Here is a 14,449-nt window from a genome sequence, read left to right on the forward strand (position 1 = left end):
AGAAAAATGCCCCGGTCACTCCATCAAGCTGATCTGAAGCCCACACCACCGCCAAGCACCTGCCAGTGCTGCCCCAGCCTTGGCGCCCTGCCACTGCTCCGCCCCCCCCCAGGCTCCGCCTTCACTCCTGGGGCACCAGCTCTTCCTGCCAGGGCTCAGCCAGTGTGTCTGAGCTCAAAGGCAGGAGAGGGTGTCCTGTGACGTATTCCCACTGCAGGGCTTGTGCTCTTGGCACTGACAGTGACAGAGTTTCCCGTTTACAGCACGTTATTCCAGCTGAATTTAGTAACACTTAATTTCTGTGTGTTTATTTTACATCATCATAGTATCTACAAGCACCTGAATTTACATTGTGTGTGTCTCTCTCTCTAGTCGATGCTTGGTATGTATGTGAACTTGAAGACCCCCCCCCCCCCCCCCCATGATGCTCAGATGAGGTGGTTGACATGGCGTCAGTGCAGGGAATGCGGGACGCATCCGTTCTCGCTGTCTCTGGTCCTGGAGCTTTACTTTATAAAGTTGTTTTGAAAAGTTAGGGAATGGCCCTAGCTGGTTTGCCGCAGTGGATAGAGCGTTGGTTGGCCTGCGGACTGAAGGGTCCCAGGTTTGATTCCGGTCAGGGGCACATGCCCAGGTTGTGGGCTCAATGCTCAGGTTCTGGGCTTGATCCCCAGTTGGGTGCATGCAGGAGGCCGCCAGTCAATGATTCTCTCTCATCATTGATGTTTCTATCTCTCCCTCTCTCTTCCTCTCTGAAATCAATAATATATATATATATATGTGTGTATATATATATATATATATATATATACACATATATATATATATATCTACACTAATAAAAGAGAAAAATGGTAATTGGCGTACGGCGATACCCTTTTCATTGGCTAATCAGGGCTATATGCAAATTAACTGCCAACTAAGATCGGCAGTTAACTGCCAACAAGATGGCGGTTAATTTGCATATGTAGGCACAATGCAGGGAGGCAAAAGGGAAAGCAGGAAGAAGCCCCCTGCCACTGACAGTGATCGGAAACCCAGGGGGGAGCTAAGAGCTGGGGGGCAGGGCAAAGGCGGCCCTGGGGCCACCTTTGCCCTGCCACCCAGCCATGATCGGAGAATCAGGTGCCTTTTCCGCCCTGGCCAGTGATAGCAGGAAGTAGGGGTGGAGCCAGCGATGGGAGCTGGGCACGGTCGAAGCTGGCAGTCCCAGGAGCTAGGGGTCCCTTGCCTGGGCCTAAAGTGGAGCCCACGATCTCGGGGCCGCTGCAGCTGCGGGTCCCCGCTGCCCGGGCCGGACGCCTAGGCCAGAGGCGTTAGGCCTGGGCAGGGGTGGAGCCTGCAACTGCGGGGAGCTGGGGGTCCCCTGCCCAGGCCTGACACCTCTGCTAGAGGCCTCAGGCCTGGTCAAGGGGCCGATCCGGTGATTGGTGATCGGAGGGTGATGAGGGTCAACTCCTCTGGCCGAGGCATCAGGCCTGGGCGGGGGCCAGAGCCAGTGATCGGGGGGAGATGGGGGTCCCCTGTCCAAGCCTGACACCTCTGGCGGAGGCGTCAGGCCTGGGCAAGGGGCCGATCAGGCGATCGGAGGGTGATGGGGGTCTACGCCTCTGGCGGAGGCGTCAGGCCTGGGCAAGGGGCAGAGCCAGTAATCGGACGGGTCTGGGGGTCCTCTGCCCAGGCCTGACGCCTGGGCCAGAGACATCAGGCCTGGGCTGGGGGCAGAACCAGTGATGGGGGGAAATGAGGGTCCCCTGCCCAGGCCTGACGCCTCTGGCCCAGGCGTCAGGCTTGGCAAGGGGCTGATCCTGTGATTGGAAGGTGATGGGGGTCAACGCCTGAGGGCTCCCAGTATGTGAGAGGGGGCAGGCTGGGCTGAGGGACACTCCCCCCCACACACCCAGTGCACGAATTTCGTGCACTGGGCCCCTAGTGTGTGTGTGTGTGTGTGTGTGTGTGTGTATATATATATATATATCAACACTAATAAAAGAGAAAAATGGTAATTGGCGTACGAGCTACCCTTTTCATTGGCTAATCAGGGCTATATGCAAATTAACTGCCAACTAAGATTGGCAGTTAACTGCCAACAAGATGGCGGTTAACTGCCAACAAGATGGCGGTTAATTTGCATATGTAGGCACAATACAGGGAGGCAAAAGGGAAAGCAGGAAGAAGCCCCCTGCCACTGACAGTGATCGGAAACCCAGGGGGGAGCTAAGAGCTGGGGGGCAGGGCAAAGGCGGCCCTGGGGCCGCCTTTGCCCTGACCCCCAGCCATGATCTGAGAATCAGGCGCCTTTTCCGCCCTGGCCAGTGATAGCAGGAAGTAGGGGTGGAGCCAGCGATGGGAGCTGGGCACAGTCGAAGCTGGCAGTCCCAGGAGCTAGGGGTCCCTTGCCTGGGCCTAAAGCGGAGCCCACGATCGCGGGGCCGCTGCAGCTGCGGGTCCCCGCTGCCCGGGCCGGACGCCTCAGCCAGAGGCCTCAGGCCTGGTCAAGGGGCCGATCCGATGATTGGTGATCGGAGGGTGATGAGGGTCAACTCCTCTGGCCGAGGCATCAGGCCTGGGCGGGGGGAGGACCCGGGGATTGGGGGGATATGATGGTTCCCTTGTCCAGGCCTGAAGCCTGGGTCAGAGGCGTCAGGCTTGGGCGGGGGGTGGAGCAAGCGATCAGAGGGAGATGGGGGTCCCCTGCCCAGGCATGATTCCTGGGCCAGAGGCCTCAGGCCTGAGCGGGGGCCAGAGCCAGTGATCGGGGGGAGATGGGGGTCCCCTGTCCAAGCCTGACACCTCTGGCGGAGGCATCAGGCCTGGGCAAGGGGCCGATCAGGCGATCGGAGGGTGATGGGGGTCTACGCCTCTGGCCGAGGCATCCGGCCTGGGCAAGGGGCAGAGCCAGCAATCGGAGGGGTCTGGGGGTCCCCTCCCCAGGCCTGATGCCTGGGCCAGAGGCATCAGGCCTGGGCTAGGGGCAGAACCAGTGATGGGGGGAAATGAGGGTCACCTGCCCAGGCCTGACACCTCTGTCAGAGGCGTCAGGCCTGGGCAAGGGGCCGATCCTGCGATTGGAGGGTGATGGGGGTCAACGCCTGAGGGCTCCCAGTATGTGAGAGGGGGCAGGCTGGGCTGAGGGACACTCCCCCCCACCCCACCCCTGACACCCAGTGCACGAATTTCGTGCACCGGGCCCCTAGTATATATATATATATATATATATATATATATATATATATATATATATATATATATATATATATATAATTTTTAAAAAGAAAAGTTAGTGGATCAACTTCCCTTGAAAAGCACACTATTTATTTTTATAAATTAAAATCCTGTATTAACCTAGTTTTTTTTTCAGCCTAATAAACTTCTCTAATAATTCGTTGCATAAGTTTACTACAGCAGTGGTGTTTTCTTGTATTTATCCAAAACCCTCCTTCCAGTATCATGTGTTGCTCCTGCCTCAGTTTTCCAGTATTTAGTGAACTTTGGGGCAGAACCCGACGCACCTGCCTGCTCTGGCGCTCACTGGCCTTGCAAGCTGGGCTCCTCCCCTTGTTCGGTGTGCTCCTTGCCTCTGTCCCCGACCGCAGGAGCCTGGGGGGGAGTCAGCAGAGCACCCAGCGCTTGGCACAGTCGTCCCTCCTCCCCCTTCAAACAACTCGTTTGTTCAAGAATTTAACTTAATGTTTTATTTGTTTTAGTAGGTGGCAAGTGGGAGAAGCCATCAGAAATTTTGGAAATCAAGGGACAGAACTGGGAAGAGCAAGTGAACAGTCTGCCTGAAGTTTTCGGGAAAGCGGGTTTTGCGATCGAGGCTTTCACCAGACTGCCGTACCTGTGTGAAGGGGACATGTACAACGACTACTACGTCCTGGACGACGCTGTCTTTGTTCTCAGACCCGTGTGACCGAAGAGCCTCTGCATTCTCCACCACGCGGGGAGGGGCTGGGGACTGTCGGCTAAAGATCATGTAGGAATTTAAAAAGCCAAAATACTAATTATTTCTTTGTAGTGTGTAAAAGGAATGTTTTTTAAAAAAAACAACCCAACTCTTTGATGATTTTATCAGCTCTTACTCAGTATGCAGGTCTCACTCCAATTACAGGAGATATTTTTTATGCTTCATTGCAGTGGGGACTCCTTGCCAGGCCTAGCAATAGCCATGGCTTCTCATGGGGACAGCACATGCGGATTGTCTCCAATGACGTGAGGGCTGGCGATGAAGGCGTCCTCCAGCTGCAGATACTGGTCATAAGGCATAGCCACTGGCATTCTGTCCTGTTTAGACATCTTTCTGTCCGTATTCAGGAAACTGTTTTAATCATGCTAATAAACTCTTTTGGAGATGACTTCAGTATCAGGTTTGAGTTCATGAAAGGCTCCCAGCACCTTGCACTGCTTTGACTTCAGGGACACCCCACTAGTCACGTTTATGTGGAAGATGCAGCTGCAGGAAGGCCCGGGCGGGGCGGGGGGCTGTGAATTGTGAACACGGAGGCAGTCAGATCAGCCCTCAAGAGAGCCACCTCACTGGGATACAGTACTTCAGGGACTACCACCCACTCTCCAATTCACGTTGCTTTGGGGAATGCAAAACACCGGCTCAGCCTTTGTGGTAGCTAACGTCCTACACTCAGAACTTTGTGTTTCTGGACAATCTCAGGTTCTCAGAACTGAAACATTCAGTTATGTCTACCAAAAAAACAGAACCTAAAGATGTTTTAATTCCACTTCTTCCCCTACACTTGTATACCTCTTTCCCAGGACTTGAGTCATCCTGAAATCCTCCCCTGAATTTATTAGTTGCCAAGCATATGGGTTGATGAAGACTGTGTCGGACTCGTGCATTCTAGGATCTGTGAGTGCCTCCACCACACACCCAGACATGTTGCAATGCAGGAACTCATTAGCTGGTCAGTAACCATTGTGGATATTCCAAAGAGCAGAGCACTTAACCCAGAATCTAATATCTCAGTAATCGCAGAGATGCCAATCTGAGATTGATGTTTATAAACAATATGTTATTGTTACAACTTCATTTCTTTTCCCAGCCAGGTGTTTCACTAAATATTCCCCTTTATATGCTCATAGAAGTCATCAAATCAACACGTTTACTGCAACACCTGGGTGTAAAGCCGCATTGAAGCCTTGAGAATGGCTTCGTTATCCATTAGGAGCGGCACTCCCACCTCCTCACGCCCGTGTCTCCGCTGTCATGGTGTAGTCACAATAAGAGTTGGGTTATGTGATTTATGCAAAATTGTTGGTACGTTCTAAAGCTTTTTTCCAGGAATTCAAATAAGCGAAGTGCAAATACTTAGCACCCTAGACTGTAAAAATAGACGGCGGAAATGAGTAAACAATGTAGTTCGTGTACAGTGGAGTTTTGCTTCTTTATGAACTGTCTGTCATTACCAGGGGTTGCTAGACTGTTGAACAAGAGTGCAAGAGTGATAGATGTTCAAAGAGGCGGTTGCCTCAGTGTTTCATAACTTTGAAATCGAGGCTTAATTTGATGGTCTGTTCAAAACAAAACTCATTTGTTACTCAAAAAAGCAGAGAAAGCACAAACATTTATGCATTTCGAAGATAAAAATCGTTTCTTAAAATTAGATTCTCTGAAGACCTAATTATCTTTGATGTTTTGTGGTGAAAATTTACACCAGCAAATCTCACAGCTCCTGGCTGGTCTCTGAAGCCTGGTGGTGTGCCATTTCGCTAGATGGCGCTGTTGCTCACTCAGTGTCAATGGCTTTTTTTTTCCTTCCCTAAATGGAATCATGTTTTTTTCCCCCCAAAGAACAATAAAGCTGCCTTCTTGTCTGCACCATTCTTTGTGTAAGTGCCTCATATCAAGTTCAGGTTGTGCTAGAGAAATTAAGAACTCTATTTGTGGTCAAAGCAGGCTAACTATCTGACCTTAGGTCGTGGAGGAGGGAAATGCAAGCTGCACCTGTGAGCCCTAGCCCCTGGCACCTGCGGCTGCAGCTCCTCGCACCTGCGGCTGTAGCCCCTCGATGCTCAGACTGCTGGCTTCGGAGAAGGGAAGGAAAGGAGAGACAATGTTCTTAGTCATTTCTCCCTTGGGCAGAGTAGTTAAAAGCGACAGTGTATTTCCTACGCGTCTATAAGTCATATCAGCTTTTACATAGTTGGCCTGTAATAGAAGAGAAGCTGGCTGGGAAAGAAAACCTCAGTGTTTCATGTTGTCTTTCTGAGTAAAGCTTTGTTTTCACTTCGTTCTGAGCCTAGTATTTAAATACACTCGGAATAAAGCAAGAAGTTTCTACCAGTTGCTTCCCACCACTTGGTGACTGATGAAGTTTCGTGGTCTTTTCCCTCCAGCTGCAGCACACTGAACCTGGGCTTCCCGTGGCTAGTGACCCACACGTGTGTGCAGGTGCCTGCGTGCTCCCAGACAAGCTTACATTCTGCACACCTGTGGGAGCAAAGATGGACCGCGAGCCAAGGCCGGACGGTCTGAGTGGTACTGCCTGGGTTCATTATTGACTCCAAAGAGGATGCTCACAAACTTACAGTCAACTTCCCGAAGATGCAAAATCACCCATTGGCTGGAGGAAGTGGACACTGTATCCACAATAAGAAACCTGTGTGATCTAAGTGGAAAAAGGCACCCAGATCATTAAGGAACTAGTACTGCAATACAAAATTCAACAACCTGCCTTTTGCAATTAGTGGATCATGAGATAATAGCTAGGCAACAGTGAACAGTACAATAAAAATAAAACTCCACACCTGTAGCTATCTATGGGTGTTCATATTTTGCTGCTTGCTTAGTCAATTTTAATATATTTGTGTTGTGTTTGTCCTCTATGTAGGAATTCAAACTTTTTAAAGTTGCTTTTTAAAACTCATTTTAAAATAAACTTTTATTTTGGAGTAATGTTAGTTTAGAGAAATCTTGCAAAGATAGTACAACCAGTCCCTGTATCCCCTTTATCTAGTTTCCCTAATGTTAACATCTTAGTGGTCATGGTATATATATGTCAAAACTAAGAAATTAGCTTTGGTACATTAGTATTAAGTACACTACAAGCTATTGGCCCATTTTTTCGCTAATAAACTTTTCTGTTTTAGGCAATTCAGGATACCATATTTAATTGCTCACTTAAAAAACTTTATTATTGATTTTAGAGAGAGAGGAAGGAAGAGAGAAATGTCAATGTGGGAGGGTAACATCAATTGGCTGCCTCTTGTATGACCCCCTACTGGGGACTGGGGATTGAGCCTGCTACCTGGGCACATGCCCTGACTAGGAATCGAACTGTGATCTCTCGGAGCATAGAATTGTTAGTTTACTGACACAGTACCATGATTTGTTTTTCTTCCAATTTTTTATTGAAGTAAAATACACGTAAAAATTACCATCTTAGCCATTTCCAGGTGTATAGTTCAGTGGTACTTAGGACATTCAGAGTGCAGCCACCACCATTTCATCTCAAAGACCTGAAACTCCCCACTAAATACAACTCCCTTCTTTTCTTCCTTCCTTCCTTCCTTTCGTTAATCCTCACGAGAGGGTATTTTTTTCCATGATTTTAGAGAAAGTGGAAGGAAGTAGGAGAGACCGACAGAAACATCGATATGAGAGTGACATTGACTGATTGCCTCCTGCATGTGCCCCAACTGGGCCTGGGGATTGAGCCTGCAACCCAGGTACTTGCCCTTGACCAGAGTCAAATCTGAGACCCTTCAGTCCATGGGCTGATGCTCTAACCACTGAGCAACCGGCTACGGTCCATTCCTTCTTTCCTCAGCCAATGGCACCATCACCTACCTACTTTCTATGGCTTTGACTACTCTAGGTCCCTCATATAAGTGGGATCACACAATATTTGTCCATTTGTGTCGTAGCATAATATTCTCAAGGCTCATCCATGCTGTGGACTATGCCAGAATTTCTTTCCTTTAAAAAAAAACCATTTATTTTTCAATTACAGTTGACGTGCAATATTATATTAGTTTTCATGTGTACAACATAATGATTAGACATTACATGACTTACTAAGTAATCATGTCAATAAATCTCACACCCATCTGACACCATATATAGTTATTAGACTCTAATTGACTATTCCCTGTGTTATACTTACATCCCCGTTACTACTCTGTAATAGCCAACTTGTGCTTCTGAATCCTTTCACCTTTTCACCCCCCCCCCCCCAAACTCCCATCTGGCAAACGTCAAAGTGGTCTCTGTATCTGAGTCTATTTCTGTCCTGTTTCTTCATTTATTTTGTTTTTTAGATTCATTTATTGATAGACTGGAGGCCCGATGCACGAAGTTCGTGCAAGGGGCTTGGCTCCTGCCGCTGCCACAGCCACCTCTGCCTTGGCCCCCGCCACCACGGTTTCATCCAAAAGGACGTCCAGTCTAATTAGCATATTATGATTTTATTATTATAGATATGTATTTATTGCCATTTTATTGTTTTTTTTCTTCTTAAAGAAGACTCTAACATTTCATGTAATACTGGTTTGATGGTGATAAATTCCTTTAGCTTTCCCTTGTCTGGGAAGCTCTTTATCCTTCAATTCTAAATGATAGCTTTGCTGGATAGAGTAATCTTGGTTGTAGGTCCTTGCTTTTCATCACTTTGAATATTTCTCACTACTTCCTTCTGGCCTGCAATGTTTCTGTTGAGAAATTAGCTGACAGTCTTATGGTAGCTCCTTTGTAGGTAACTAACAGCTTTTCTCTTGCTGCTTTTAAGAGTCTTTTTGTCTTTAACATTTTGCATTCTTTTTTAAATTATTGATTTTCTAGAGAGAAGATAAGAGAAACATTGATGTGAGAGAGAACCATTGATCAGTTGCCTGCCACATGCACCTCCACTGGGTATTGAACCCACAACTAGGTATATGCCCTGGCCAGGAATCAAACCTGTCACCTTTTGGTGTATGGGATAATGCTCCAACCAACTGAGTCACACTGGCCAGGGCTTCACTTTTTGCATTTTAATTATGATGTCTTGGTGTGGACCTCTTTGGGTTCATCTTGTTTGGGACTCTCTGTGTTTCTTGCACTTGTATGTCTATTTCCTTCACCAGGTTAGGGAAGTTTTCTGTCATTTTTTCAAATAGGTTTTCAATTTCTTGCTCTCTCTTCTCCTTCTGGTACCCCCATGATGCGAATGTTGGTTTGCTTGAAGTTGTTCCAGAGGGTCCTTACACTATCCTCATTTTGGGGGATTATGTTTTCTTTTCGCTCTAATGATCTGACTGGGTGTTTTTTACTTCCTTAGATTTCAAATTGCTGATTTAATTCTCAGCTTCATCTACTTTATTGTTGATTCCCTGTAAATTATTCTTCATTTCAGTTAGTGTAGCCTTCATTTCTGACTGGTTCTTTTTTATGGTTTCCATGTCCTTTTTTATGCTATTGAAGTTCTCATTAAGTTTATCTACTCTTTCCCTAAGTTCATTGAGCATCCTTATAACCAGTGTTTTGAACTCTTCCTTTAGTAGATGGCTTTTCTCCATTTTGTTTTAGTTCTTTTTCTGGAGTTTTGTTCTGTTCTTTCATTTGGGCCATGTTTCTTTGTCTCCCTGTGTTTGTTGCTATGTCTCCTGGACTTGGTAGAGTGGCCTAATGTAGTAGGTGTCCTCTGGGGTCCAGTGGCACAGCCTCCCTGATTACCTGATCTGGGCACTCCAGTTGTGCCCCATCCACTGTGTAGGCTGTGTACACCCTCCTGTTGTAGTTGAGCCTTAATTGCTGTTGGCATGTTAGTGGGAGGGATTTATCCCCAGGCTGATTGGTTGCAAGGACTGGCTGCGACCACCAACCACCGTGGAGGATCAGCTGTGCGGGAGCCCACCTTACAGCACAGGACTAACTTTAACAGAGCTCTGGTCATGCTGAGTCTCACCCTTGAGTGTGTCACTGTGGAGGTGGTTGGGTGATGCTTCAATATGTTCTGAAGCTGTCCACTGGTTGTGCTGGCTCTGGGGCCTCCCGGGAGGTTCAGACCAAAGCCAGTCACTGCCTGTGCTCTGTGCAGGGCCACCCAGCATGAGATACAAGGCAATCTGCAGATGGCTGATGCTAGTGCTGGGCCTGGAACCACTTAGCGAGAGGTATGAAGCATGCTGAGACCAGATGCTGCCTGTTTGTAAAGTTTTAGGAAAGTCTGAAATGTGAGCCAAGACAGGCCTTTCTTATGGAAAAAAAACCCCCTGGAAATGGGTTGGGTAGGCCCACAAGTTGGGTGGGGTGGGGGTCTCAGGGAATCACCAGAGTAGGGAAAATAGTGTTAGCCAGGTTGAAGGAGTTTCAGATATGATGCCTGCCTCTGGCTCTGTGGGGGAGAGCTGATTGAAGGAATAATGGCCTCAGACAGCACTTTTGTCTGGCAGAAAGCTGTCCCCCCAGCTCTCTGACTGATGGCAGACAGTTTGGTTCCTCCCTGTGTGTCCCTGCTGCCTTTTAAGCTACTGCCCAGCGCTGAAGTGCAGAGGGAGTGTCTGAGTAAGTCCATGTGTGTGGCCCTTTAAGAGGAACACCTGGGACTCCAGCAACCTCCATGTCACTCAGTCATAATCCCCACTGGTCTTCACAGCCAGAAGTTATGGGGCCTTCTCTTCCCAGCACTAGACTCCTGAGCTGGAGGGCCCTGGTGTGGGGTTGGAACACCCTCACTCCTCAGGGGGAACCTCTTCAGCTGAGATAGCCCTCCTGATTCTTATTTGCCACACATGGATGTGGGACCAGCATGTTCCGTATCTCTGCCCATCTATGAATCTCCATGTGCCCCCCCCCCCTCGTTAATCCTCATATGAGTGGAAGGGAGGAGGAGAGACACACACACAGAGAGAGAGAAACATTGATGTGAGAGATACACATCAATTGGTTGCCTCCCGCACCAGCCCCGACCAGGACCAGGGATCAAACCTGCAACCGAGATCCATGCCTCTGGCCAGAATCGAACTTGGGACTCTTCAGTTTGTGGACTGACACTTTATCCACTGAGCCAACTGGCTAGGTTGTGGCTTCTTCTTTAAAATATAACTTGCCTCCCTTTTTCTTATTCTTTAAAAAAAAAATATTTTTTTACTGATTTCAGAGAGGAAGGGAGAGGGAGAGAGAGATAGAAACATCAATGATGAGAGAGAATCATTGATCAGCTGCCTCCTGCACACCCCACACTGGAGCTCAAGCCCGCAACCTGGGCATGTGCCCTGACTGGGAAATGAACTGTGATCTCCTGGTTCATAGGTTGATGCTCAACCACTGAGCCATACTGGCTGAGCTCTTTTCCTTACTCTTTTTCTTTCTTTCTCTTCTTTTTTTTAATGTATTGATTTGAAAGAGAGAGGAAGAGAGGGAGCAAAAGAGAGAGGGAGAGAGATCTGTTGTTCCACTTATTCATTGGTTACTTCTTGTATGTGCTCTGACTGGGGATCGAACCTGCAACCTGGGTATATTGGAATGACGCTCCAACTAATTGGGCTACCCAGGCAGGGCTTTTTAAAGAAAATATTAAAAGAAACAGCAAAATTCACTGGTATTTATTAGGTGCTTGCTTTACATAAACACTCTGCTCCTTATTGTAAATATAGTTAAATGAACAACCCTTGCTTTGTGGCAGTGTTTTTCCCTTTTATTGGGGGTGACACTGGTTAACAATATTATACATCCCATCATCGGTACACTGTATTGTGTGTTCACCACCCCAACCAAGTCTCCCTCCTTTCATCACCGTTTCTCCCCACTATACCCCCTTCCTCTCTCCTCCCCCATCACCACACTGTTGTCCACATCCATGAGTTTTTTCTCTTTTTTGCTCAGTCTCTCCACTCCCCCAACCCAGTCCACAAACCCTCCCCCCAACAACTGTCACCCTGCTCTCCATCTCTGAGTCTGTCTATTTTGCTTGTTAGTTCATTAGATTCCACAAATGAGTGAAATCATATGGTACTTGTATTTCTCTGACAGGCTTATTTTATAATTAGCATAATGCTCTCCAGATCCATCCATGCTCTCAAAAAGGGTAAGATTTATTTATTTTTATTTTTAAAAATATTTTTTATTTTTTACAGAGAGGAAGGGAAAGGGATAGAGAGTTAGAAACATTGATGAGAGAGAAACATTGACCAGCTGCCTCCTGCACACCTCCTACTGGGGATGTGCCCGCAACCAAGGTACATGCCCTTGACTGGAATCGAACCTGGGACCCTTCAGTCCTCAGGTCGACGCTCTATCCACTGAGCCAGATAGGTCAGGGCAAGATTTATTTTTTATGGTGAATAGTACAGTGGGGCCTTGACTTACGAGTGTCCCGACTAACGAGTTTTTTGAGATACCAGCTGTCTCTCGGCCGATTTTTTGTATTGAGTTGATAGAGTAATTTGAGTTAATGAGCTCCTTAACAAGCTCGGTCTCGGAACGAATTAAACTTGTAAGTCAAGGCCCCACTGTACTTCACTGTGTAAGTGCACCACATCTTTTTTATCCACTCATCTACTGATGGACACGGGCTGCTTCCAAATTTTGATTATTGTAAATAATGCTGTAATAAACATAGGGGTGCATATATTCTTTCAAATTAGTGTTTCGGGTTTCTTCAGATAAGTTCCCAGAGTGGAATTGCTGGGTCATAAGACAATTCCATTTAAATTTTCTTTTTTGGGGGGGGGGCGGGGACTCCATTCTGCTTTCCACAGCGGCTGCACCAGTCTGCATTCCCATCAGCAGTGCATGAGGGTTCCCCTTTCCCCACATCCTCGCCAGCAGTTGTCTGTTGACATATTGATGACAGCCATTCTGACAGGTTGTGGTGGTATCTCGTGGTAGTTTCAATTTGCATCTCCCTGATGATTAGTAATGAGGATCTTTTCATTTGTCTATTGGTTGTAGGTTCTTGGTATTCATCACTTTGAATATTTCTTGCCACTCCCTTCTGGCCTGCAAAGTTTCTGTTGAGAAATCAGCTGACAGTCGTATGGGTACTCCCTTGTAGGTATGTCTATGTGTCCTCTTTGGAGAAGGGTCTATTCGGGCCCTTTGCCCATTTAAACAGAATCATTAAGAAAAGAGAGAGAGTGCACAATTAAATAAAATCAGAAACTAAGAGGAGAAGTAACAACTGATTCCAAAGAAATACAAGGGATTGTAAGAAATATTACGAACAACTATACGCCAACAAATTGGACAATCTGGAAGAAATGGATAAATTGCTAGAAACATGCAATCTTCCAAAACTGAACCAAGAGGAATTAGAGAATTTGAACAGACAGATTTCAACTAGTGAAACTGAAGCAGTAATCTAAAATCTGCCCCCAAAACAAAAGTTCTGGGCTGGATGGCTTCACAGGTGAATTTTACCAAACATTCAAAGGGTAACTAACACCTATCCTTCTCAAACTATTCAAAAAAAATTCAAGAGGAGGGAAGACTTCCAAGCTCATTTTATAAGACCAGCATTACCCTAATTCCAAAATCAGTTGAAGACACTACAAAGAAAGAAAATTACAGGCCAATATCCCTGCTGAACACAGATGCTAAAGGCCTCAACAAAATATTAGCAAATTGGATCCAGCAATACTTTAAAAAATTCATAACCATGATCATGTGGGATTTATTTCTGGGGACTCAAGGTTGGTATAATATCCACTTACCAATAAATATGATAAACTACATAAATAAAATGAAGTATTAAAACCACACGATCATATCAATAGATGCAGAAAAAGCATTTGATAAAATCCAGCACCCATTTTTGATAAAAACTCTCAGTAAAGTGGGAAAAGAGGAAACATACCTCAACATAATAAAGTCCATATATGACAAACCCAAAGCCAACATCATATTCAATGGGCAAAAACTAAAAATGTTTCTCTTGGTATCAGGAACAAGACAGAGATGTCTGTGTTCACCACTCTTATTCAACGTAGAACTGGAAGTTTGAGCCACAGCAATTGGACAAGAAGAAGAAATAAAAGGCACCCAAACTGGAAAAGAAGAAGTAAAACTTCCATTATTTGCAGATGACATGATATTACATATAGAGAACCCTAAATATTTCACCAAAACTACTATAATTGATAAATGAATTCAGTAAAGTAACAGGATACAAATTAAATATTCAGAAATTAGTTGTATTTCTTTTTTTTTCAACTAAATCTTTATTGTTCAGATTATTACATTAGTTACTCTTTTTTCCCACCATAACTCCCCTCCACCCAGTTCCCACCCTACCCTCTGCCTTCACTCCCCACCCACTGTCCTCATCCATAGGTGCATGATTATTGTCCAATCTCTTCCCTCACCCCCACACCCCTTTCCCCCCAAGAATAGTCAGTCCATTCCCTTTCTATGTCCCTGATTCTATTACAATCACCAGTTCATGCTGTTCATCAGATTATTTATTCACTTGATTTTTAGATTCACTTGTTGATAGATGTGTATTTGTTGTTCATA

General features: G+C 46.3%; 1 protein-coding gene across 3 annotated transcripts in view; it reads left to right on the top strand.

Moving 5' to 3' along the window:
* Nucleotides 1-5,836, top strand: part of METTL9 (methyltransferase 9, His-X-His N1(pi)-histidine) — a 56,133-nt gene extending 50,297 nt beyond the window's left edge. For 2 of the 3 annotated variants that reach the window (XM_059692060.1, XM_059692058.1), the window contains exon 5: nt 3,708-5,836. In XM_059692060.1, the coding sequence (XP_059548043.1) occupies nt 3,708-3,913 (206 nt within the window). In that variant the 3' untranslated portion in view covers nt 3,914-5,836. The remainder of the gene's footprint in view (nt 1-3,707) is intronic. The other variant, XM_059692059.1, reaches the window with a different exon arrangement.
* Nucleotides 5,837-14,449: the final 8,613 nt, after the last annotated feature.

Source organism: Myotis daubentonii, chromosome 4 (genome assembly GCF_963259705.1).
Source record: "Myotis daubentonii chromosome 4, mMyoDau2.1, whole genome shotgun sequence".
Classification (NCBI taxonomy): domain Eukaryota; kingdom Metazoa; phylum Chordata; class Mammalia; order Chiroptera; family Vespertilionidae; genus Myotis; species Myotis daubentonii.